A 25,902-nucleotide genomic window follows, 5' to 3' on the forward strand; every position below is an offset into this window, starting at 1 on the left:
AAAACTGTGTTTAAAGTATTAGGTGCATACTAAGAGATAAAGACCACAGATAAAAAAGGTGCAGCATAAAAGAAAGAGTGCAAGATTAAAAACATACTGTGGGTGGGGACTAGAAGGTGACTGTCGCCAACCTATCCTTGAAGAAGGTGACTGTCGCCAACCTATCCTTGAAGGCATCTAGGCTGGAACTGGATTTGACCTAATATGGAAGGCTATTCCAATACCTGAGAGTTCTTGGAATGTAGGAATTAAGATGATATTGGGTACGAGACTGGGGGATCAGGAAGTTCAGATTTCTAGTTGGGGTCAGATGGTTATGGTCAACATATACAAGTTTGTATTGGATTTTATAGAACACTTCAAGAGAGGACTGGAGTCTGCGGCTTTCTAGGGAAGGCCATCCAAGTTCATTAAGCATTTGGGTTACACTACTGTCGGAGGTATAGATATTAAAAACATATCTAGCCGCAGCTTGTTAGACACTTTCAATCTTATGCCAAGGGTGCCATATGGTGGAACATTATTCTAATTGAGGTAGGACTTAAGTAACATAGTCTGATGTTTTGAGTTGCCTGTTTTGGGTTTTGACGTTTCTCTGGACGAATCTTAGAGAATTTTTGGCCTTGGAGGTGATGTTATTAATATGCTGTGTCCAGTTAAGGTCTTTAGAGATAGTTACTCCAAGGTACTTTGCAGATTCTGCTGACTTGAGGGTTTTATTATGAAAAGTGTATGGAAAGATGGTGGGGTTCTTTTTAAGGGTAATCCTCAGCACCTCACACTTGTCTGGGTTGAACTCCATAGCCCAGTCCCGTTCCAAAACTTCAAGTTTATGTAGATCGTCCTGTAGTCTGTCAGCATCAGTCTGTCCTTCAATTGTCAAATAGACTATAGTGTCATCCGCAAATAACCTGGTTTTGCTTTTGACAGTTTTTGACAGGGTCCTAGGACTGAACCCTGAGGGACACCGGATAACACTGGCAGCTGGTCGGAGATTTGACCTTCCACCGCAACCCTTTGTCTACGGTGGCGAAGAAATGACCTGACCCAGGTGGATACCTGTTCATTAACTCCCATTCTGTTAAGCTTATGGATTAATTTGTGATGGTCGACTTTGTCGAAGGCCTTTGAAAAATCCATCACAATCACATCCGCCGTTGCCCACTGTCTATGTTTTCAAATACTTCTTGGGTGAAACTCAGCAGTTGAGTTTCGCAGCTACGTTTGGACCGAAAGCCATGTTGATAGGGACTGAGGATACTGTGCTTGTCAAAATAGGTCATCAAGTTTGAGACTATGCTATGTTCCATTAATTTAGAGGAGATACAAGTAAGGGATATTGGTCTGTAATTGCTGGCTTTTGATTTATGACCCTTTTTGTATACTGGGGCTATTGTTGCATTTTTCCAATCATCAGGCACAATACCTGTTTCTAAAGATAACCTGAATATGTGGGCGAGGATAGGTGCTATTTCACAGTGGAGTTCTTTAAGGACCCGTGGTGATATTTGATCTGGGCCTTGTGCTTTACTAGGATTTAGACCTGATAATAACTTGTCAACACCTTCAACCGTTATTGTGATAGGGGGCATGCGATAGGGAGGGGGGTTTATGCATGTTTGCATATTTGCTTTAGGCTTAAAGGTTGAGTAAAAAATAATAAATTGAGAGAATAATTATATATTCCATTTTCGGTATGGATGCAATGGACAAAAGAACGGAGATACCGGATAAAATATATACTTTAATATAAATCTCTTAGGAAATACATACAAATAATTCCTGAACAATCAATTCTGACCATAACTGGAGCTCTTCTTCTTCAAGTATAGTGAAGGGCCGCTGCGGGAGGGGGAGTCCACGCCTGTATTAATAATTTAAAAACTGATAAAAACATGTCTTGTTTCCTTAAAGTACGATGTATCCCTGGATTCCAGACTTAAAGGATTCCAAGGACTGGGCCATGATGATGCCTTCAGGCAGCTGGTTCCATATCCTGATGGTGGATGGAAAGAATGATTCCTTATACACTGTGGTGCGACAGAATGGGATTCTGTACCGGAGTTGATGCCCCTTGTGGCTGCTCCTGATTGGCTGAATTGGGAAGGCAGTTGTATGGCAATTAGGGAGTTAACAACACGATGCGTCATTGTGGCCTTGGCTCTGGTTTTGCGTTCTTGTAGGCTATTTCATTTTAATCTGTCAATTATTGCTGTGACACTACTGGTGGTATTGTAGTTGTTAGTTTCGAACCTAGCTGCTCTTCTTTGCACCGCTTCTATTTTGTCTATGTTCTTTTTGGTGTGGGGGTCCCAGACAGTGGATGCATATTCTACCTGGGGTCTGACCAGAGTCTTAAAGCATTTGTCCTTGATGTTACTTGGGCAGAACGAGAGGCTCCTCCGTAGGAAGGCAGTGGTGTTGTTTGCCTTCTTACAGACACTATCGATGTGATGGTTCCATGATAGGTTGTTGGAGATGTTGACCCCTAGATACTTGGCCTTGGTTGTACATAACAGCCAGCTCTTTACCATGAATGTAGTATGGGACAATGCGTTGATTTCGTTTGGTGGAGATACGGATAACCTCACACTTGTCTGGGTTGAAGTGCATTAGCCAGTCTGATTCCCAGTGTTGAAGGTTGTCAAGGTCTGTCTGGAGTTGCCTGGTGTCGGCCTCTGTAGCTATGGTCATAAAGAAGGCCGTCGTCCGCGAAGAATCTGGCCTTGGATCTCACTCTGGATGGCAGGTCATTGATATAAGCCAGGAAGAGCAGTGGACCGAGGACTGTTCCTTGGGGCACTCTTGATGTAACGGGTGCGGTTGGTGAGAAATGGCCCTCTACCAGTACTCGTTGTGTTCGTCCAGACAAAAAAACTCCGGATCCAATGGAGTAGGTTGCCTCTTACGCCGTAGTGGTCTAATTTGGTGAGCAACCTTTCATGTGGGACCTTGTCAAATGCTTTGGAAAAGTCCAGTAATACTGCATCAATTTGAATGGTGTTATCAATACCGATGGCGAGGTCCTGGATTGTTGTTGTCAGGTGGGACTCATAGGATCGCTTCTTCCTAAATCCATGCTGGTAGTCAGTTAGAATGTTGTGATGTTCAAAAAAGTTCATCAGGTGGCTGTGGATGATATGTTCTATTACCTTACAGGGACACAGGTCGGTAGTGTGCAGGTTTACTTTTGTCACCCTTCTTGAATATTGGTGAGACATTAGCTGTTTTTCAGTTTTCTGGTGTAAGACCTTGGTCAATGGATGCCTGGAAAATCTTGGTAAGTGCTGGTGTAACTGGATGAGCCATCTCTTTCATGAATCTAGTGGTGATCTCGTCAGGACCAGTTGCCTTATTTGGGTTGAGACCTTGCAAGAGTTTTAGTACACCCTTCTCGGTGACTCTGATGTTAGGCGCCGGTGGGATGGTACTAGTGCCTAGATGTATCCTCTGTAGTGAACACTGACGAAAATTGTTGGTTCAGGATAGAAGCTTTTGTTTGTGGGTCTCCATGAAGCTTTCCATCAGAGCGAAGAGGAGCAATCCCAGCACTGTCGCACTTCTTACTCTTAATGAAAGAGTACAATTTCTTACTGTTGGAGTCCTCCTGCACCATATCCGATACGTATGAATTGTAGGCATTCTTACATTCCTCCTGGGTTGACTTCTGTAGGTACCTGAATCTTTGCATGCCCTTATCCCTGCCTAGTTTTTTGTATATTTTAAAGGCTCTTCGTTTTTTGTCTAGAAAGCTGCTTGATTTTTCTGTTACACCATGGTTGGTTAAACCTGCTTGAAATCCATTTAGTTGGTACATGCTCCTTGATGGTATTGAGGCAAATGGACTTGAAAGTGGTCCAAAGATCATTTATGGGGGTGTCTTGTGCTTAGTTGTCAATGAAATGTGCCAAATTATGGTCAATGTCCTCTGCCATCTTTGCTGTGTTGGCTTTCTTCCATACGTGAATGATGCGTTTTGCTGGTCTCTGTCTGGATGGCACTATGTTTGTGTCAATCATGACGATGTCATGGTCACTTAGGCCTGGGCATGGAATGCACCTGTTCAGTAATGAGGGGCGGTTTGTGATGAATAAAATTTATCTAAGGTGTTGGTACCTCGGGTAGGAAAATCTTGGAAGATTATTATATCTTCACTTAATCAGGAAATCCCAATCCATTAAGACCATCGCTTACCAGACGTTAGTCGGTCCCTTTGAATATTATGGTTCCGAAGAATGATATCCCTACACCAACACTCAAATAGATCAAATAGAAAATGTACAAAGAAGAGCAGCCCGATAAATTCAGCTAGATTATGGTCAGACCTCTAGCGTCACGGACATGCTTCACTCCCTTAACTTTCGAAAACTGGAACTCAGAAGTATAGTTGGTAGGTCATCCCATTTGGGTCATCCCTTCTCTATAAGATTCACAACGGTCTGGTTGCTATCCTCATACAGAAGAATATTTGACACCCCTCTCCCGAATATCACGCCATGGCCATCCCTTATGTTATAGTTGTTAATCACAACAACTTCAGACTATTATAAATTCTCATTTTTTCCTAGGACGGTATACCACAGGAACCACCTACCCCCCTGCAGTTGCCCTACTCCATACCCCAGAGCAATTCAGTGAAGCCATAGTCTGCATCGAACATGTCTCGCTCTAGTTTTCCTGCCCCGGTTTTTAATTTGTGTGTGTTTGCGTTTGTTTACCCTCGCCACCGGAAAGAGACCATATGGGCGAGCATATACTTCATTTCTAACCTAATAATAGGGGAGCTGATGTTTGTTTACTTAATGTTATAACGGTACATGTGTTATTACATGACATTCTAAGTTTATGGATTCTAAACTTAAAAAAAATGTACTTATTTTAAAATGAGCAAGACGTTTATAGTAGGTACCGTCTTTTATAACAGGTCAAATATTAAGAAAATAGTTTCAATATTTACATTTAAAAATTACGGAATTTGCATACTTACATGCGATAAAGGCATGTCAGGAACGTTCCTTGACCAATTCAGTGTGGGCTCAATGTGTTTTTTATTTGGTTCTTATTATATATAAAAATAACGGATACATTGGGATGCATGTGATTAATTACAAGTTTGTAATTAGCAGAATTTGTTATCAATTAGCACGAACAAAAAAAAGCAATGGCCTCTCCCAGAAACTTAGATTGCAGATATGTTTAAATATAGCTCTGTGCCGCTGCTAGGTAAAAAAATCATGTACAATCATACAATAAATATTTTTAAACTCGAATATATAATGAAAATCTGTCTTTGCTGTTTAGTGTTCATTTTTTATTATCAGCTCTAAACTCTTTTTCTAATGTGGTAGAATTCAACACTTATCTATTTAAAGATTTACATTCAAATTGTTTGTGTGCGTGCTATATTATGCGGCCTGAAAAAAAGTACATGCAACCACACACGTTACCAAACTGACTGAGATAAAAAGATTTGTAATCCAATAATGACAAGGTGAACAGAAATTGAGTTACTTCCCCCTAATCAAGACAGACGTGGGATTTTTGTTATTATGCTTTGAATTTCGTATATCCATTGAAAGAAAATAACTATTTTATATAAATGAATGTTTTGAAATGCTTTTGTTGTGAACCCATAAATATAATTTATATTTTTACATTTTTTGTTCGCTGAGATGTACAAAAAATATTTCGTTGCAAAACATTTTTTAACAACGATATTTTTTTCGTTCGAAATTTTTTTAACAATTCTTAAATTATACGCAGCCTTGGTCGAGGGCGAAGAATTATATTTCTTGGCAATGTTTGTTGACGAATGGTATGTTTTGCTTTCATTTTAGCCTTATTGTGTTTATTTATGATGATAACTTAGACATTAAATTTCACTTAACTCTCTCGGACCCGATTCTTGCGCAAAATATATCCAATGAATCGAAAAATCCATTTTCTGGAAAGCATGTTGGGACAAAAAATTAGGGTCGCCATCGCGCGTGACAATTTTTCTAGGACTTGACCTAATTACAGGTGTGCAAAATTACTATATAAATTGATCAGACTTGTCTTCTCTCTAGTAAATTAATTGTAAGAATTTACATGAAACCCATGGTTTCTTTCTTAATGTTGTTGTAAGTTCAGAGTAATTGCGAAAAAGATATGCATACAAATTATACAAGGCAAGTAAACAGGTAAATCGTTTCCGTTGTCTCTACAGTACAGTTTTGATTTTGCGCAATGAAAGAAAGCATTGGATTAAACATTTTAAGGTTTGGCTTTGACTTAATTCCAGGTTTATAAGTAATGACATTAGATATATCACCTTTTTGTTTATTCATTTCTTTTTAATCAGCATAATTGATTCTGCTTTTCAGTATTCAATGAATATTCAATTGCCTACTTTATATTTGTGTTGAGCATAATCCACTGGGCTTTTTTTCACAGTTAAAGGAGGGGACCCTTGCCTTAAATTTTGGTTAAAATAACATTTTTTTCTTATTTTCCCCTCTGCTTCTTTTTCATAAATTATTTGAGAAAACTGCATAAATTTTTAATGGGTAGGCTGTCCATAATTTTTTTTAACCTTAAATCAAAATGCATTAAAATGGTATCCTGCTATATATTGCCCAATATTGAAGTATAACTATTATTTGATGATACATTAGAGCTACTTTTTTTTATAACTTAAACCTAAAATGTATAAATAAAAAAATAAAAAATAAAAAAAACTAACATGACCACTTCCTTCTGGGGGCAGGTATATGAAGGTTTACTAAAACTCAAATTTATGGCCAAACATGGACATAATTTATGTCCTGTGCAATTAAAAAAGTTTATCTGCTAGTACCATGAAACATTCTGAGATTTGATGTTTTTGGTTGTTTGATGCAAATATATTGTAGATTAAAGTGAATTGGTCTATAATATATATACAATAGTTAACTACTGTATTGTTTCCATTTAACCCTCCCCCCCATTTAATCAGCACCCACACCACATATTGTAAGTAATGTTAATTCTACATCACTTAATACTTCTTAAGCAACATTTTTTTCCAAGCAACAAATACATATTAAGAAACATTTCATAAAAATATTCAAATGATACATTTGTAACATTCCTTTTGTTTTTATCAATAATTATGGAAAATGATTCCATTGTAGACCTATCTACTTATCAGTTAGTCCCCTTGATTGCAAAAATCAATATTTAGAATTGTGTCACCAGCAGTGCATGGTTTCTATGGTTTCTTTCTAATTGAGAAGAGACCATAACCTGATGATTTTGGATGTAAAAAATTGCTGGTGTAGGTTCAGATTTTTGGGAAAATTGTATGACTATGATTTTAAAGAAAATTGGAATTGGGAAGATACCTTTTATAGGCCTCTGTTATATAAGATGAAAAATCACTGACCTGTAACTTTAAAAAAGCCATGAAACTTTTTGATAATACTTAATAGTTGTCAGCATGTTAACTTATGCACTAAAACTTAAAGCATTTCTGGACATGTGTAGCATGTAACTGCTGGAGACAGTCATCGGATTTAGCACTGGCCTGTGGCCCATGGTCAGTGGAAATAAGTTCCGGCCAGTGTAAATTTTAAGAAAATTTAGTTAAATATATAGTAGAATAAATTCAAAACTTGAGTTCGGGCCAGAAAATTCAAAATGTTAAATTCAATGACTGTATCCACATGGAACTTTCTAAAGATATTTGTCATTTAATTGTCTGAAATTCATTGGAGATTAGCAGAGTTATGATCCCTAATGTAGCAAACGTTTGGCTAGATAGATAGATACTTTTATTTTCTCCAATATTTGAAGAGCTGAACAAACAATAACAGCAATTACATACCATGTTCTATTGACACAAGTGTAGTTTTTCAGTTTTCAAGAAACATAGGGAAATCCCTTTTTTTGTAGAACTTTACAAAAGGAAAATTATAAACTTTGTAACAATAGTTGTCAGTATGTTAACTTATCCACCTTGCTATTTTGACACAAACTTTCTGGACTTGTGTAGTATGTAACTGCTAGAGACATGGAACTTTCTCAAAATATTTGTTCATGTTATTGTCAGAAATTCATTGGAGATTTATAGCAGAGTTATGATCCCTAATGTAGCATTTGGACTTTAGTCATGCCCAAAAGTTGAAAGTTGGGATATCCCATGTTCTATTGACACAAGTCTAGTTTTTCAGTTTTCAAGAAATGGAGAGTTCCCTTTTTTGTAACTGAAACTTATATGTTAAGTACTATCAAATATATATGAATTTAAGTAGTGTCATAGATTGTTATGTAACAATAAGTTGAAAGTATTAACAGAACAACATGTTCTTATCAGATGTAAAACTCTTAGTCATTTTTATGGCAAGTTAAAGTAGTAGTCTATTGGACAATATACAAATCTTGTTTTTGAGTCAGACATACAGTATAGACTATAAAAACACTGGTAAGTTCCTAGGTTAAGAGGAAGTAAACTTCATCGTATTGTTTGTAACTCTATCCTATGCTGTTATTCACCATTTCCTGTGTTGTACTGTAAAATATCTAAGTGGCGAAGAAATAAATTGGCCATGACATTTTCCGAAAGTGCCAATTTCCTTTTAAGGACATGATTTCTTTACTTTTGATTGACAATATAACTAAATTACTAGCTAAGATTTACTTTTATAATACATGTATACTAGATATGGCCACAATTAGAAAAATGCTTTTCTTTTAACCCTCTCAGGTAATGAAATAAAAAATGGGTGATTTACAAAATTGTACCAAAGTATGGTTGTTTTAGTTTTCAATACTTAATGACATTAATATTTATGCATGTAGCTAATTTAGAATTTACCTATACAAGTTAGCAAAAAAAATGTTCATGTAGTTATCCCTCTGGTTTCATTACATTATATAATTATCATTGTTACAATTTCTTGAACTGAAAGTGAAAATGACAAGGAATAGTTCTTCCTGTTTTCAGTTTGATTTCTTAGTGTGTACATGATTACTGTCACAATAATATACTACAGAATGTTGGAAAATATTGATGATCTCGATTTTAAGAAAAGTTTATCTTTTATATATGGTTATCCAATCCATTCAGATCCAGTGCAATTAAAAGGTTGACTGAATAATGTTTTTACAATTTACAGAGAAACACTTTTGAAAATTATTTTTAATAATTATCACCTCAAAGGTTGGAGTATTTTTCCTGCAGGTTTAATTAAGGTAACTTTGTATTAAGGACATTGCTGAATTATACATTAGAAAAAATGATGTAAGAATTCAGTGTTTACAGTTATGGTTCAAAACTGGAAAATATGTTGTTCATTTAATTTCCTTTTGTAGAGTTTTTGTGTAGCTATTAAATGCAGATTGTGTTCCTCTGCTCACTTCCTCATTGCCAAATGTACTTTATTCATTGGAGCAAATACGGGAGAGAATAGCATTGCATTTGACAGTGGTTTGAGTTGTTATTTTTTCATGAGAAAAAGAAATTTCATGTGTCAAATTTATTAGAGTAAGCCTATTACATAGGATTGACTTCAATAATTGAACATTTGTAGAAAATTTACCATTTTCTTGTGTTTTATGAAATCTATTTTTTTTTTCTTGATTTATAAAAATTTCAGGTAGACTGTTTGATGTACTCAATGATCATATAAGCAACTGAGAATGGGGAGTGTAACAGAAGACCCTAAACAGGGGCAAATATACTTACAACGTGATGTCTCAGGAGAGTTCGAGAAAGTGCTGGCCACTTCCAAACACAGCTCTATAGACACTTTCCTAGAACATCTTATTGACCTATATACAGAAGCATCTAAGTCGACGCATTGTGTGCGAGTTCGGAATGATGTTGCTCAACGATTTACAGCATTACAATGTGAAACTAGATTTCAGACCAGTGATGATCTGATGAAACATCTCCTTAACTTACATGTTGAGTAAGTTTTCTTCTTATTTAAATATATTATCATTTTAGTGCCAAATTTTATTTTGCTGAATTTGCAGGGTTATCATTAAAAAAATTGAGGTGTCTGATTTTTTTTTAATTTGAGGTGGGCATTTTGCTTTTATCACATACAGAAAAGTGTTTTCTTGAATTTGTATAAGAGATATGCCCTGCAGTACATTATAAGTTCCAAGGAATTTCATATTCAATATCAGAATACAAAGATAGACGTACTAACAATAAAATTAAAAAGCCAGGTATAGTGTTGCATTTTACTTGGGGCATGACGAAGGCTGATAACTATCAGTTCTAAGAGTTTAAGACTTTCTGTCCTTGGCTCATATCAAATTGAAGTAATCTGCTTGGAACTAGGGCCAGTTTCATGTATTGATCTTGAGTTCAGGTCTCTGTTATTTTTGTAAGATCCTTTATTCTTATATCACTAAGTTCTCAATTTTTGTAGATTGTTTGGTGAAATTGAATTTCCAATACTTCTTGTACATGTTATATATCACAGTGCAGGGATTACCAAAAAATATACTTATATATTGGTATTATATCCTTTAACTTTTTGAATGATGGACTTCTTTGTTCAAAATAAAGAGTTGTGAAAAATTGCATTTATAAAAATCTTATTAAAAAGCTTTATCCCTGATGAATGTGTCTTCATTTGAAATTAACCTGTCCATTAGAAGTTTTAATGATATATTTAACAATTTATATAATAATTTAATAATATATATAAAAAATGAGAAGCCAAAAGTAGAGAGTTTGGTCAGATTGCATTAGTATGCAGTGTAGACTGGGTTATCTCTATATGTCCTGTTCATGCTGGATTTTCACTCACATTGGACTTTTAAACAGTATTTACTCATAATTTCTTGCACTTAATTGTAGTAGGAAGTTAAATAGTCATATGAAAGTTGTTCAGAAATACTGTAAACAATATTGAGAGAAAACAAATTTAACCCTGACCTATGAATAATGAAAACACTTAGATGTTTACTGTTGTTATTATTTATTTTATACCTGATAGTTGATTTCAAGAAATATCAAAGATTTGTTTTCGTTTTGTACATAGGTTTTTTGCATGAAAATAAGAAATTGTTAACATTACTTACAGTACTTGAATAAATATGTGATACTTTAAAGGGATTATGATGATGTTCACTCATTTGCATATTGAGATTTTAATTTAAAGATCAATTAGCATCGCAGGTTCTTTAATGTTCTAATTGCATTTGCAATCACAAATTGCACATTATGTTTCCCATTACTTTATCATCATCCATTATGTATATTGTTTTCTTTTAGCAACGCTCTTGATATATAGCCTTTAATTAAAAAAAAAAGTCTTAGACAAGCAGTCATGCAACACTTTTTATATCAATTTTAGCTCGACTATTTGAAAAAAAGTGAGAGTTTTGTACTCATCCAGGTGTCGACATTACTATTTGGTTAAGTTTTTGTATGCAAACTGGTCTGTTTCCAAAACTACTGAAGGGAATAGGTACTTATTTTAGAGCATAATGTGAAGTCATTGTTCGAGGTCTGTAACTCTGAACATGGATTTTGACATTATTATGGCCCTTTATTAACTTCTACAATATGCAGACTCTTTGCTTTACTATAAGGGACTGAGAATAGCCAAGTTTGCGGTCCTAACAACAACTCTGTTTTTTTTCCAACATTAAAGTTAAAAGAAGACATAACCTATCTTTCTATTAATCACAAACCTTTATTAGTTAAAGCTTTGATTTGACAAGGGTTTTCTTGCAAATCATTGATTGTACATATTCTTCAATACATTTTAAAGTAGGGAAACAACTTTTCCCTAAAAAGTTGATCCTAACAAAAGTTAAAATTTTTAACTTTTTTTTCCCTTCAAGGTACCTCAAAACAGCCAGTAATAATAATTCTAAAGAGTCCAAAGAGCGGTCAGTGCCAAGAAAAAGTCGAAAGTCCCAGCCAAAACGTAACATAAAACATACAGTTGTATTAGACTCGGAGGACTCCGGTGACCATTTGATAGAAGAGGTGACAGAAGATCCATGGCGTGAAGTGTCTGTGAGCAGCATAGAAGAGTCCGAGACGGATCGGAGCGAGGTGGATCTATCAAGAGTGAAACTAGAAACCAGTGACGCGGAAGATTTGAGCAGCAAACATTCAGATAAAGGTAGGTTTCATCAATCATGGTGCTTCTTCAATTTTTTGTTATTTTTAAAATTAATATTTCCAACATTATGTTCAAAAGATGTATGATTTTTGGCAGGTGAAAAACTGGTCTTTGTATACAATGCATAATTGATAATTTATAACCTTTATTTGAATATTAATATTTAGAATAATTAGAAGGTCTGATGATTCTTTAAGAAAAAACAGTAGATAAGTTTAAATGGCAAAATATAAGTTTGCTTTTCAAATTATATTTGATTTTTGAAATGTTTAGTAATAAGGCTCGCATTACTTTAATAATATCATTTAGAGTCTAATATGCAGATTTTTGTTTATTTACTAAACACTGATTAATTCTAACATTTATAAGGAAAGAGATCTTGGTACAAAAATATAAATTGAAGTCCACATTTTGATAGAAATGAAATAAGGAAATTAAGTAAACCAATTACAGTCTGTCATTATTATGTCTGATTTGTTTCCACTGGACAATAGAATAACACATTATTGAGTGAGACATTAGTATTTAAAACTCTTATTTGTCAATGCTTTATTGAGAATTCAGTCAATAGTGATTCAAGATAAAGTCTTGAGTAGGTGTTTTAGTGCTCAGTCTGGTGGGTGGTGCAACACTCAGTCTGGGTAGGTGTTTTATAAGTCTGTCATTGTTGGTGTTTTAAGAATCTTAGTAGGTGTATTTATGTCCACTCTTGATAGGTGTGTTTATGGTCACTCTTGGTAGGTGACTATCAGGACCCAGTTTGGTATGTGTTAAATTGTTTTAGGCACAGTCTATATACATTTTTCATGACTGTAAAGGTAGGTATTCTGATACACAGTCTGGCTTGATGGTTCGAGACCCAGTCTAGATCACCAGGGTACTAACTGTTGTTTTGGTATTTAACTCAATACAGTGTTGGAGCAGTACCTCTTGCTTGTAGAAATCATGATCACAAAATAGATAAATATTGTTGTTGTTTTTTTTTGTGCTGATTTTTATATTTCTCATACATTATCAGTGTGAAGAGATGAATTAAACATTGTAAAGTTCAAGTCTGTGGGGTCAAAAGCGGTATGTTAGCATTTTAGCATTCAAGCGTCCTCGCCAGGTTTATACCTGAATATGGTGCTCCAATCCTGTTTTAAGTCTCGCTCATTGTTTTGGTGATCACTAAACTACTAAGTGTTTGGTTGAAAAAAATGTTCTGGTGATATCATGCCTGCCTGATGTTTAATTATTGATGGCAGGTTAAAAAAAATGTTGGAGGTGTTTTTTTTGTGTACTATTATTTTTAGACTTTGTGTTTTTTATTGACTGAAAGGGGCTGTTGGATGTTATTGGAAACTGAAAATACTGTTTAATATTGGAGATTTAAATACTTAAAAGTATATTGGTCACTTTGGTGAAGCAGTTTGATTTTGGTATAATTTTATAGTAATGGAATAGCCCTGCTGTCTTCAAAGAGCTTAAAGTTATTGGTTAATGAAGAAAATGTGTGTTTCCAGAAACACGTGTCTGTTCCATTAAGAAACAGTGATGTTTGTTATTAGATTTTACGGCAGCTACATTTCCATGCCGATGTGTCAGGAATTATCTTTCGATTTGTATGTTTTATACTGACAGTCACTGAAAATTTACCTCCTAGAGACTTTACTGCAATGTTTATGTGAGAATTACAAAATATTGCTGTGTGCATGTTAAATTTGAAATCTCATGCAAAACTGTCCTTTAAAGCTGCACGCCTCCAGATAAGCCAAAATATTTCAAGAAAATGAAAATTGAGAAAAATGTACTAATATTTCAAGAAAGGTAAAAACAATCACTGTTGAAGTTAACATGTTATTTGCGATTTAAGACTGATTTTGCAGTATTTTATCACCATATTTCTACTGCGTTTCTACTGCGTTAGTAACACAGTAAGGGCTTTTTTGCACATTTTGACCTCTTTTTGGTTATTTGCATGGATTGTAAGTGCCAATTGCAATATGTAAATAACTTTATTTGTTCACCTCACAATATTTTACTGTCAAATACATTATCAAAATTTTCATGAAATTTAACATGAATCTGGAGGCGTCCTGCTTTAACTTTAATATATCATCCGAAAATGTGTCACTTAAGTTTGAAATATCTGTCTTATGTATCATCCGAAAATGTGTCACTTAAGTTTGAAATATCTGTCTTATGGTTAAAGCAAAACTGTGTCACTTTAGTTTGAAATATATATCTTTTAGTTCATGCAAAAATATGTCACTTAAGTTTGAAATATCTGTTTTGTAGTTCATGTGAAAATGTGTCACTTAAGTTTGAAATATCTGTTTTGTGGTTCATGCAAAAATGTGTCACTTAAATTTGAAATATCAGTCTTGTGGTTCATGCAAAAATGTGTCACTAAAGTTTGAAATATCAGTCTTTTTGTTCATGTGAAAATATGTCACTTAAGTTTGATATATCAGTCCTGTGATTTATGCAAAAATGTGTCACTTAAATCTTAAAATATTTGTCTTGTTGTTCATGCAAAACTGTGTAACTAAGTTTGAAATATCAGTCTTATGGTTTATGCAAAATGTGTCACTTAAATTTGAAATATCTGTCTTGTGGTTCATGCAAAACTGTGTCACTTAAGTTTGAAATATCAGTCTTGTGGTTTATGCAAAATGTGTCACTTAAATTTGAAATATCTGTCTTGTGGTTCATGCAAAACTGTGTCACTTAAGTTTGAAATATCAGTCTTGTGGTTTATGCAAAATGTGTCACTTAAATTTGAAATATCTGTCTTGTAGTTCATGCAAAAAATGTGTAACTTAAGTTTTAAATATCAGTCTTGTGGTTCATGCAAAAATGTGTCACTTAAGTTTGAAATGTCTGTCTTGTGGTTCATGCAAAAATGTGTAACTTAAGTTTGAAATGTCTGTCTTGTGGTTCATGCAAAAATGTGTCACTTAAGTTTGAAATGTCTATCTTATGGTTCATGCAAAAATGTGTCACTTAAATTTGAAATATATGCCTTGTGGTTCATGCCAAATTATGTCATCTAAGTGTTATGGTAGTGTCAGTTACAGCTAAATGAGAAGTGATAATCTTTTGTCACCAGTGGTATAGAACCAGGCAAGTCTATTGACAAGATGCTCTATTAATTAACAGTTTTATTTATGTTCTAATTGAAATCCCTGAATCTTGGAATGAACTTTTGTAGAATTCACCAGGTTGAGTGTTTAACTAATTTTGTTTGGTCTCTCTAAAGACATTGTTAATAATGTCAGTGATGGTTCATGGAATTTAAAGGTTCTCATTCAATGTATCGTGATATATTTACTTACAATACATAGGGTCTATGTGAATATGACACTCAGAAATGGTGTCACAAACAGGTAGCTGCAGCATCATGTTCCTAACATGACAGTTCATGTAGTAGATTTATAGGAATAAAAAATATATTTTACTAGGTTAAACTGACTTGAATATACTTTTAAACTTACACATCCGTACTAGTTATGCTGTGACCTATATTTTTTATCCTGTTCTAAGCAGTTTAACTTTTATGTAATTTCTGGTGCATTACAATATTTTTAATGTATTGAGGCGCGATGTTAACATCATTAATGTTGCGTAAAGTTGAAGTTTTAACTCTTACTAGAAATAAACATCACGTCGACTTTAACCAAGTTATTTCATAGGTTAAACGAGATGAAGTTATGTAAATGAAATATTTCAGTTCAGGTTCCTAAGTTTGAATAGAAAAAGAAGTTTCTATTTTCTCTTAAAAAGGTTCAAAATTCAGTTTGATTGCTTTTTGTGACTCCTTTTTTATTCCAATGTACTAAATTTACAGTAAAGACTTAAGGGACTAACTCCCCTGAGGTTTTATTTACATAAAAAGACAGGAAATATTTTTTTGGAGACTTCAGTACCATTTCATGTAGGTTAAGATTAATAACTTGTGTGCCAAATTTCAAATTATTCCCTTACTCCATTTTCCCAGAGTAATAATTTCTGTTGTACAAAATAACTAAAAATTGAAAAAGGTTGCAAGGCTTTTCATACAAACTGGGCTAAACTTCTTACAATTTCCTCCCGAGTATATTTCTTCATTATCTTTTACAGATTTTTCCAATGTAAGTGCATAACTTGATCTATGCCAGAGCTTCAAATTTTATGTTTTTAGGATTTTTAACCTCAGTAGAGCTCCTTTAATGAAATGTTTCCCAACTTGATGAAGACAAACCCATTCCCAAAGCAGTGAAAAAAAACCCCAGAAGACATTAAACTGTTTCATACATGCTGTTATATATTTGTATATTTAACACATGATGGAGCATGTTGTTTATTGATCTAATCAATATGTAACAGTTCTTGATGATTCACTTTTGTTTGTGTGTCTGTTGTCACTCGATTTTTCATTGAGTGTTTGCTGAAAATAGCTGCCCCATCTGTGCCTTTTATAAACTGTTCGTGAAAGAAATGTTAGCTTGACTTATTGAATTTTGCTTAGAAAATGAATATCAAAGCACATGGCCTTGTTGATTATGGGGACATTTAACTTGAGTTGTTTTAGCATTATTTTTTTTAAAATAGTATTAATTTGGTGTATGTGGCAGTAACTTGTAGACTAGATTCCTGTACTACTGGTATAGAAACCATGAAGCACTAGTATTGGTATAATGGCAAAATATCATATGGGTGTAAAATCAAAATTTTCTGCAACTTAAAACAGGGTGGTGACTTATGAACTAAAGGGAGCAACAGTCTTATATAAGAACAACTGGCTGAAAGTAGAGATTGTGAGAGCTTACATTATGACAATAAGAAAGGAACCTGAGAGTTGTTTAAGTAGCTTCTCCAAGGTCAAGATATACAAATGTATAATGTCAGACTAAATGGAACGCTGATTGTATAAGCATGCCGGTGTAAAAAAGATTCTGAACCTGTGAAGTCTATTTTTTTCTGAAATCACACAAAAAAAATCTATTTTTATCAATATCTTTTATCATGTTCATTACTATTATAAAGTAATTTTAAACAAACGTTCCGATTTACAACAGGATCAAATTACATTTTATAGTTTATCGAATATTTTTTGTAAACAGTTTATAACTGTTCTTGGTTAACTTTTAAGTATTTGATCCTGATGTAATTTTAAGAAATATAAAGGAATTTCGATCTTGAAGCACTAAATTGTCTATGCTGTCAGCTTAGAGGTTGACTAAACATCACATCAATCGAGTATTTTACCAGACTATATACTGATGGCAATTTTCACTGTAAATTTTGAACTTTTTATCTCTACTATCTATATAATAGTGAGAGATATCCTACACACCAACTTGGCCAAAGCGTCTGTGTTCGTGCCATAGTTTTGCCACATTGTTTAATTCCTATACCTTCTGAGGTATTGCTTTGAAATTTTGTATACTTGTTAGTGACCATCATTTCCACTTCCATGCAAAAGGTCATAATTCTGTCATGTATTTGACAAAATCATGCCCCATTTTAAACTAAGAATTTTGGTTAATTAAATTTTTCGTACCACCTCACTTATTTCCTAAACTGTTTTTAGGTATTGCTTACTAGATAGTGACCATGATGACATCCCCACTTTCATGAAAGTACTCATAACAGTTGAGTGCACTTTCTTACAGCTCTTGTTGTATTTTGATTTTCAAATTCAGCTGAAACTTCAAATGGACTTCCAAAATCAAAGGATACATATATATTTGCAGGTTATGGGAGAATAGTAGCAGCTTTATAAACCTTGAATATCTCATAATTTAGTTTAATTTAACAAAGGTCAGTTACATAGTCAATACAGGACAAGTCTGTAATTTTGCACAAGTTAAGCATGGGCTATATTAGGGCAACCACTTGGTGTCTGAAATTGATTTAAAGTGTAGGAGTGGGTTAAACCTGAGAATCTATTTATTTTGATGAGATATTAGACTCCTGGTGAAATAGTTATCTCTAGTGTCACATTGTAAGTTCCCAGTTCAAGTTTTCTAGTAGGGTTTATAAAACAAGATAAAAAGTTTTGATAAAGTTGTTGATCTAGTGTGAATAAAAGTGGGTCAGATCTTTCAAGAATTTACTTTAAAACCTTGCTATCTTGCATATTTTTGGCTACTTTTCGTGATAATTGTTCTGCTTTATGATGCTATACAGCTAAACTATCATATCTTGGTCAATTAGTTTGTTTAGTTAAGGCATTATGGTGCCAAGCCTGGTTTCTTTAAATTGTATAGTCGTTTAACTTCCTTAGTTTTGTATATTGTAAAGATCTGGAAAGTGGGACAGGACACCATTATTTGATTATGGACAGGCAAAAAAAAAAAAAAAAAAAAAAAAAATTGCTATTTTCATGTGAATATAGCATTGTTTTAAACAAAGTAGAAAACGGCCCTTTGAGGGCTGGCAACAATATATACTAGCTTGTGAGCAAAATAATTTTTCCAAGTGTAAAAAAATGTATAGACATGAATATATAACTCTGCGCATTATTGATATATTATATAAAAGGAAATAAAATTGTGACAAATATATAAATCATGCAGTAACATGTTACCATAAAAAATATGCAAGTTTATTTTAGTTTTTGCTAGTACACTCAAAAATTTCATTCATCTAGCGTCACAACTTTTTACTTAAAGCAATATTAAATGATGCAGTACTCAACTTTTAAAATTGTTTATGACCTGTTTAATAAAAAGGCGATGTCTGATATGGTTGGAAAAAGCAGATTCATTATGCACACGTTATTGCGTAATTCACATAACAATTTTAAAGACCAGTCAAGAACTCCAGCTGTAAATGTGTTTAGTAATAATTCTAAATTCTTAAAGTTTGAAAATTTTATGTTTTATCCTTTTAACATGTTAGAATATATATGACTGATGTGTGGAGTGAAAATCGTACATGAATTATTTTCTTCTTTATTTTGTTGATAAAACTTGAAAAAAAAGTGAGACGTTCGTGATGGGTCTATAATTATGTTTAAACAGAATATTTCATTATTATAAGCAAAACTGAAATTTCTAATCACAAAGTTTTGTTTCCTATAGTTGTTGGTTAAAAAGAAATCATTGGTGTAAAGATTAATGTTTAATCGTGACGTGTTTGAAAAAGAACTCCAATCCAATCTAGGAAGATCATATTCTGTATTTCGATAGTGTCTTATTACACATGTTTTGTATATTTAAAAAAAAAATCTGCTTTCATATTTTGCTTCCTAAATGTGTATTGAAAATATCTGTCAATAGGCATTGTGCAAATAAATTTCCAGGGGAATTTTGTTAATCTGGCTTTCAGTATTAATCTGAATGTACAATTGGCTATTACTTCTTAATAATAGAGTTTACCTAGATTTTTATTTTCTCGATGTTTGACAAAATTTCCTTTGTGTGTTTTTATACACCTTATAAAGCTTGGTAGAGAATTTCCTTTGTGGTAGTGTTTATACTTTGTCGAGGTGGTTTTTATGATCACGCTATTGGATTGTTAAGAAATACTTTACCTGGAGTGGATAAATTTTATGCCCGTTTGCACACATAAATAACTTCGAAGCTTAAGTCTTTGTTTGCAAAGGTCACCGCTTTTGATAGCGATCATAATTCTAGACGCCAACCTATTTCCTTTGAATACATTTCTAAAGGTGAATCGCCAGGGTTGACAGCGTTCTGTGGAAATGTTTGCCAAATTGAAATGGGTCATCAAAGTATTTATTATTATATGTCCTATATTTGGTCTATAAAAAAGAAAAGAATTAGGTGGTTTTACATGTAAGGTTATATTATATAGGCCACATTAAAACAAAAAATGATCTTGTTTGCTTTTATCTGCGTAATTATCTACTCTGTTTTGTAAAGTAGGCTTCATTTGAATTAAGGTAGATTTACATGATAAAGGGACTTTGCTTATCTCATAGTACAGCTTTTCTTTAGAAGTCTTGGTTTTTGAGCAGTTTTATTTTAAACTTTCATAAGTCACATTTCTTTATTTGAAAAAATAAGTTAAAAAGCAGAAATAATTATAAGTTTTGTTCTTTATTTTCTTCTGTAATACAAAAAACTATGTCTGTTTGACCTACCAGGGGTTTTATTCCAAAACAAAATAATTTCAGTTCATTTATATATAGAGAGAGTTCTTAATTTAAATATGATCATGTTTTTCCCAAAGGTGTTCTTTTTTTATTAGAATGCCCTCTTAAAAATGATCAGATAATAAGAAAACAGATAATCAAGTATTTACCTATTTGATAGCATAGAGTTTTAAATAAAAAGGTCGGTATAAATTCTAGAGTAGGCGTAAGAGTGTAGAATTTAACAAGTTTATATTTTCATTTACAACTTTAAACATAATATCTTATGTCTTAGATTTTAACTTGAATGAATTGTAATTTAGTTTTGGGGAGGGCACAGTAACCAAGTAAGGTACCTGGTTTGTAACCAGAAACACTTGAATAGTAGTTACCATAGCTACTTACACAATGGTTGATGTTTCTACTAAAATGCAAGATAAGGTCTAAAGTACTGTACATTTAGCATTCTCCTTCACTGTGAATGAATGACCTAAACAGTGCTGATATAACTTTAAAGATCTAATAAAACAGAATATTTAGTATTAGGTAATGTCGAGGGACATTTAACAAATAAATATTTGGTTTGGCCTATGTGTTTAATGAACCATCTGTGTTGAGGTTGTTATCTGTCATTCCAGTGCACTAAAGTTACCTAAGCAGTAGCATGTTACTAGAGTGTACTGAACCATGCTTGCAGTTATAAACCTTTAATTTGTAAAATGGATTTTCTCCCTGCTTTGAATTTGAAACAGTAAATTCAAAGTTAAAGCAATCCCTGAATATCAAAAACATAAAAAGTTAGGTAACTGTACATTGACCAATAGTTCACCGCCTGATCAGGCTGCAAACATTGGCCTGTGTCAGAACAGGTGACAATTTAGACTACTCTTTTGTTGTATACAGGAGGTTAAGAGTTATTGAAAAAGGAGAAAATGGCAAATCACAAAACTGTACACTGTTCAGAAAAAGACAAGGAAATTATTTTAAAACCCTTTAATTCAGTGTTGAAGTGTGAATGAAACTACCAATCAAAATAGTTTGTTTAATCACTTATTTTCTAGTTTAATCACTTATTTTCTAGTCTAAATTGCCTTGTAATTTATTTAATTTGATGGTTATTTAATTATTATTTATGAGTTTGTTTTTCTTTTTTTATAATTTTTGAATCTTTGAATTGTTTGATATCTTGTGTTTCATTTACAACATAAGCTTAATTCATTATTTTATTTTACTTTCATTTACTAGAGAGTTCAGTTAAATCGTTTTTAAATCAAGGATGGGCATAGAGTTAGGATGAAAATTTGTGACCATTTTTTAACTAGAATATAAATTATTTTATTTATTAAACAACATTTAAATTTAACAGCTATTTCAAGGGCTCAGCATCACATTGTTATAACTTTGTCTTGAATGTGTGTGTATACCCGCCGACGGTTGCCGATATAGGCGAGTCCTCCAGAAGAGTCTTAAGTCATTTATATTTTTGAGGATAGTTCAAAATACAGAAAGATGCCCCACTTCCAGAAGCTTATCATGCCAAATGTTAAATCACTCATGCATGGGACCTCGATTTAAAGTCATATCTGACAGACTGATTAGTAATTTAAGCTGGACAGCCCGTGTATAGAACCCACAATGTCTAAGATTACAAGTCTTTGAGCTATGCTGGTGGGCTTGTCTTGAAAATGTGGTTTCATGTTCTGGTAGTCAAGGTGACCAACTTTGAAATCACTTTCCCCGTCATGGCTGTAGACAAGAACTATAAATTCTTTTATGTGAGAAAGCTTACAAGCTACCTGATATGGAAGGTTGGTGGTTCCTGTTAGATATCCACTAGTGTAGTAGGACACACAAGATATTGCCAATAAAGCTGAAACAGGGTTATTATTGTAATCTTAACACAGTGTTTGGTTGGTAGGAAGACCTCAGGTGCTGCTCCCTGCATTATTTCAGGTATGATCAGGCACCGGAGTAGTACCATCAGATAGCTGGGTAGTTTCCTCACATGAAAGCATTTACTACCTGGAGGGACTTAAAGCAGCACGCCTCCATATTCATGCTAATTTTCATGAAAATTTTAAAAATGTATTTGAATGTGTAATAATGTGAAATAATAAAAAAGCAATAAACACATTATCAATTGCACTTCCAACCCATGTTAATTACCAAAAAAGTGGTTAAAATATGCATAAATAGCCCTTACTACGTTAGTAACGCAGTAGAAATATAGTTGTTAATAATATAATAATCAGTCATTAATCGCACATAACATGTAAAATATTACTCGAATCTTGAATAATTTTACTTTTCCTAAAATCTTAGTACATATTTCTCAAGTTTGATGTTATTGAAATAGTTTGACTCATCTGGAGGCATGCAGCTTTGTAGTGCAAGTGGTAACAGGTTTGAAGTTAACTACCTTAACCATTCAGCCACAGAGTGTAGATGTGTTTATAGCAGTGTGCATCGAGATACATATGCTTAAATTAAAATTATATTTTTAAGATTAGCAAAAGTGTTTTAAAAAAGTAGAAAAATTGCAAAATGTACACCTACAGTGATAACAGTTAGCCTAAGGCACCAACTAGTATTCTGTAGGTATTTCCGCTTATGTGTTAAAATTATGCTTAAAAAGCATTTTTGACATTAACTGTATAGTAATTTGATGTATTTTTTAAAACTCAGAATATATTTTTCATAAGATACTGTGTATGTTGGATGAACATTTCCTTGCACATTGTAGCTTTAGATTTATTTGTGAACACAACGTTACACAAGATGTTGTTGAACAATTTTTTATACATTACATGATAAATTTATCGAGTATAGACTAGTTTACTAGAAAATCGGTGAGGCTTTATTTGGCCACATAACATATGAATATTAATGAATGTTAAACTGTATGAATATAAATGAAGTATTTCTGTAAACAGCCTTTAACAGGTGTTGTTTTGTTAGAAAATACTCGCTGATAAAACATATTTAATGTATTTTTCTATGCTAGAAAGGTTTTGTTAGTGTATTGAATTGCCACAGTGGTTTTAAATTAATGTAGGGGACTGGAAACGGGGATGAAATTCTGGTTCCTTGCTTACAAATGTAAGTATTCTATTTCTTGAAACTGAGCAGATCCATTTGTATTTTATTTTGCATGAACATTTTACCTTCAAGGTACATGGGCTTAATGATAAGATTGGTTATTTTCTTTGTTATCATTTTTATTTAATTGTTGTTTTTTGTTGTTGATGTTGTTGTTTTAAATGCATTTGTAGCAGGGATGAAAGTGTTTGCATGATTGATTTTGAGGTACATTTTTTTAGGTTTTCTGTCAAGGGGATTGCATGTCAGTATGGAGTATTATTATAATTACTGTTATATCAAGAAATAGGGAACCATTTTGCAATCAACTCTATCCTAAGTAAACTACCATGAAGATGTCTGTAGGTTAAATTTATCAGGCTTCAGCTTTCAGGGAACCATTGTCCGAACCATTTAAGATTTTTTTGGATAGATTTTAGTTCTGCCAGAATCTAAATGATATTTTTGTCTTTGTCAGTATGACATCATGTTTGGTCAGGCCAGAAAGCCAACTCAAAAAATACAAGTGGGAATCTCTTGCTGTGCATTTAAGTTTAAATTGATATGTAAAAAAACTTTGAAGATTTCAGGATAATACCATGACAAAGGTTTCCATAATAACTGGAATTTAATTAGTAAAGTTTATTTATTCAATGTTGATTAGTGTTACCAAAGAAATATCATTAACATTTAAATGATTTAATATTGATAAATCTTGATTTACATATTATCTCCGGCATCTAAATTATACTTGCTTTTTTATTAAGATGTGATCAAAACAAAATTATCAAGAGATTGAATCAGGGGAAGTTACTGCTACATAAAGTATTTAAATATTTACCAATTTGTTTCCCTTTATTTAAGGTATAAATAAGATGATTAAATCATGTTTATTATGTCCAATAATTAAGGCTGTACCTGATGGAATGAATGACACGAAATATTAATTAAAATGGAAATGTATGCAAAAATGTTGGACTGACAGTCCAAAACAGATTGTATGACCTACTGATGTTGCTATTAAGGTTTTAGCATTCAAGAATCCAAATCCATTCCTGTCCTCTAAAATTACCCAAAAAATGGCAATAGCTCATCTAGATAACAAGAAAAAAGGCTAGAATTATCAAGCTGACTTAAAAGCAGGAGAACAACTGTTACCAGTTTTGACATCAGTTTGTGGTAATCCCCTACACTTCATTGTATTGTTATGCTTAAACTTACAACATTAAAGCTGCTCATGGTCAATATAATGTGTACATTTTTTGTTATGAAAGTGAAATATCAAGCTTTATTATGATAATCCATCTGTCAATAGTGCATACATTATTAGGCCAACATAACCATTCTGAAGGAAGGTTCATAGACCCTATAAGGTACAATATTGTAAATGTAATGTTTTTCAGTAATTTTGGAACTTGACAGTCATTTGGAGATAGATATGATGTTGTGCTCAAAATTGTTAATTAACTTGACTTGAGTAGTTCAAAGTATGGAGGCATTGTCCTTTTATATTGATAAAAACAGCTCATTGAAGTTACAGTAAAGAACCTTTGACACAATTGCTTCAGTTGTAAATTTTTGACCCAATAATTAAGGAAAATTGGGTGTTGTTTTCAAATTTGGAATAAGACCCTATATAACTGCTAAATCATTCTAGCACTTGGCGAAAATTATCTAGCTTACAAATAAAATGGATGTATTAGTTGTGGAAGAAGTACAAACATGCCATAACTAGAATTAAACTAAAATGAAGTAATATTGTTTTCAGAGATTTGACTGATACATCTTTTCAAGGAGAGAAACTAAATGGGGATAGAATTTATTGTGGTGACTATATAAGTTCCCTCTATATGTTGTAATCTTTGTGAAGCAGTTGTTGTTATGCTATCTTCATTGTACAGTTGAAATCTTTTCTCGTATTTTGACAGCAGCTCTATGTATGATGACTATAATTATTTCTTATTATAGAGAATGACTTTGCTCACTGGTGTTTTGTGAATGGGTTTTATTTTGTCGTTTTATTCCTTTCTTTTTTGTTATTTTATTGTTTTGATATAATTATTTTGTTTGAGTATTTTGTTGCATATTCAGTTGTGTTTTATTATTTTCTTTATTTACGTATTTTCAGTCATTTTCTCCTTTGTATACCTTTGTTTACTTTAACTTTTCGGTATTTGTTATACGAAGTATATACATGAACACAACAAGTGATCTTATATTGAAGGATACTATAGATAGATGTCTGATATATGTCTAGTCTTCCATCATCACTATATATTTAACAAAACAAGAAGTAAAGGATGACAAAATACTTCAGGCAGTTTATTTTCTAATGATTGTATTTCAGCAATTTGAGCAATATTAATGTTAATTTTCTTCTCCCAGTAAATTTGGAAAGTATCTGAACATTGCATGACTGTGTGAACATACAAGTATATTCCAACAAAAATATAGAATTCTTTACTCAGTAATAGTTTTGAAAATGAGGATAATGTAATAATTTCATATTAGTAAAAAATTTACCTATGTGTGTTGCCATGGTAAACTATAATATATTAAATCAAGTTATTTTTAACTGCAATATCTTGAGTGAAAAAAAATTCTAATTTTAGAAAACAACCTGGAATCGAAGATATCAAC

At 32.9% G+C, this 25,902-nt stretch overlaps 1 protein-coding gene across 4 annotated transcripts in view; it reads left to right on the forward strand.

Annotated features, from left to right (window-relative positions):
- The first annotated feature begins 5,748 nt into the window (after positions 1-5,748).
- The window catches only part of LOC132740848 (zinc finger protein 652-like), a 37,532-nt gene continuing 17,378 nt past the window's right edge, over positions 5,749-25,902 (forward strand). Inside the window, exons 1-3 of one of the 4 annotated variants that reach the window (XM_060728887.1) lie at positions 5,749-5,815; positions 9,618-9,932; positions 11,830-12,116. In XM_060728887.1, coding sequence (XP_060584870.1) covers positions 9,661-9,932; positions 11,830-12,116 — 559 coding nt within the window. In that variant the 5' untranslated portion in view covers positions 5,749-5,815; positions 9,618-9,660. Of the gene's footprint in view, positions 5,816-5,895; positions 6,261-9,088; positions 9,214-9,617; positions 9,933-11,829; positions 12,117-25,902 lie in introns of those variants that run through there. The other 3 variants (XM_060728888.1, XM_060728889.1, XM_060728886.1) reach the window with 3 other exon arrangements.

Source organism: Ruditapes philippinarum, unplaced genomic scaffold (genome assembly GCF_026571515.1).
Source record: "Ruditapes philippinarum isolate M1 unplaced genomic scaffold, ASM2657151v2 ctg393_1_1_1_1, whole genome shotgun sequence".
NCBI lineage: Eukaryota > Metazoa > Mollusca > Bivalvia > Venerida > Veneridae > Ruditapes > Ruditapes philippinarum.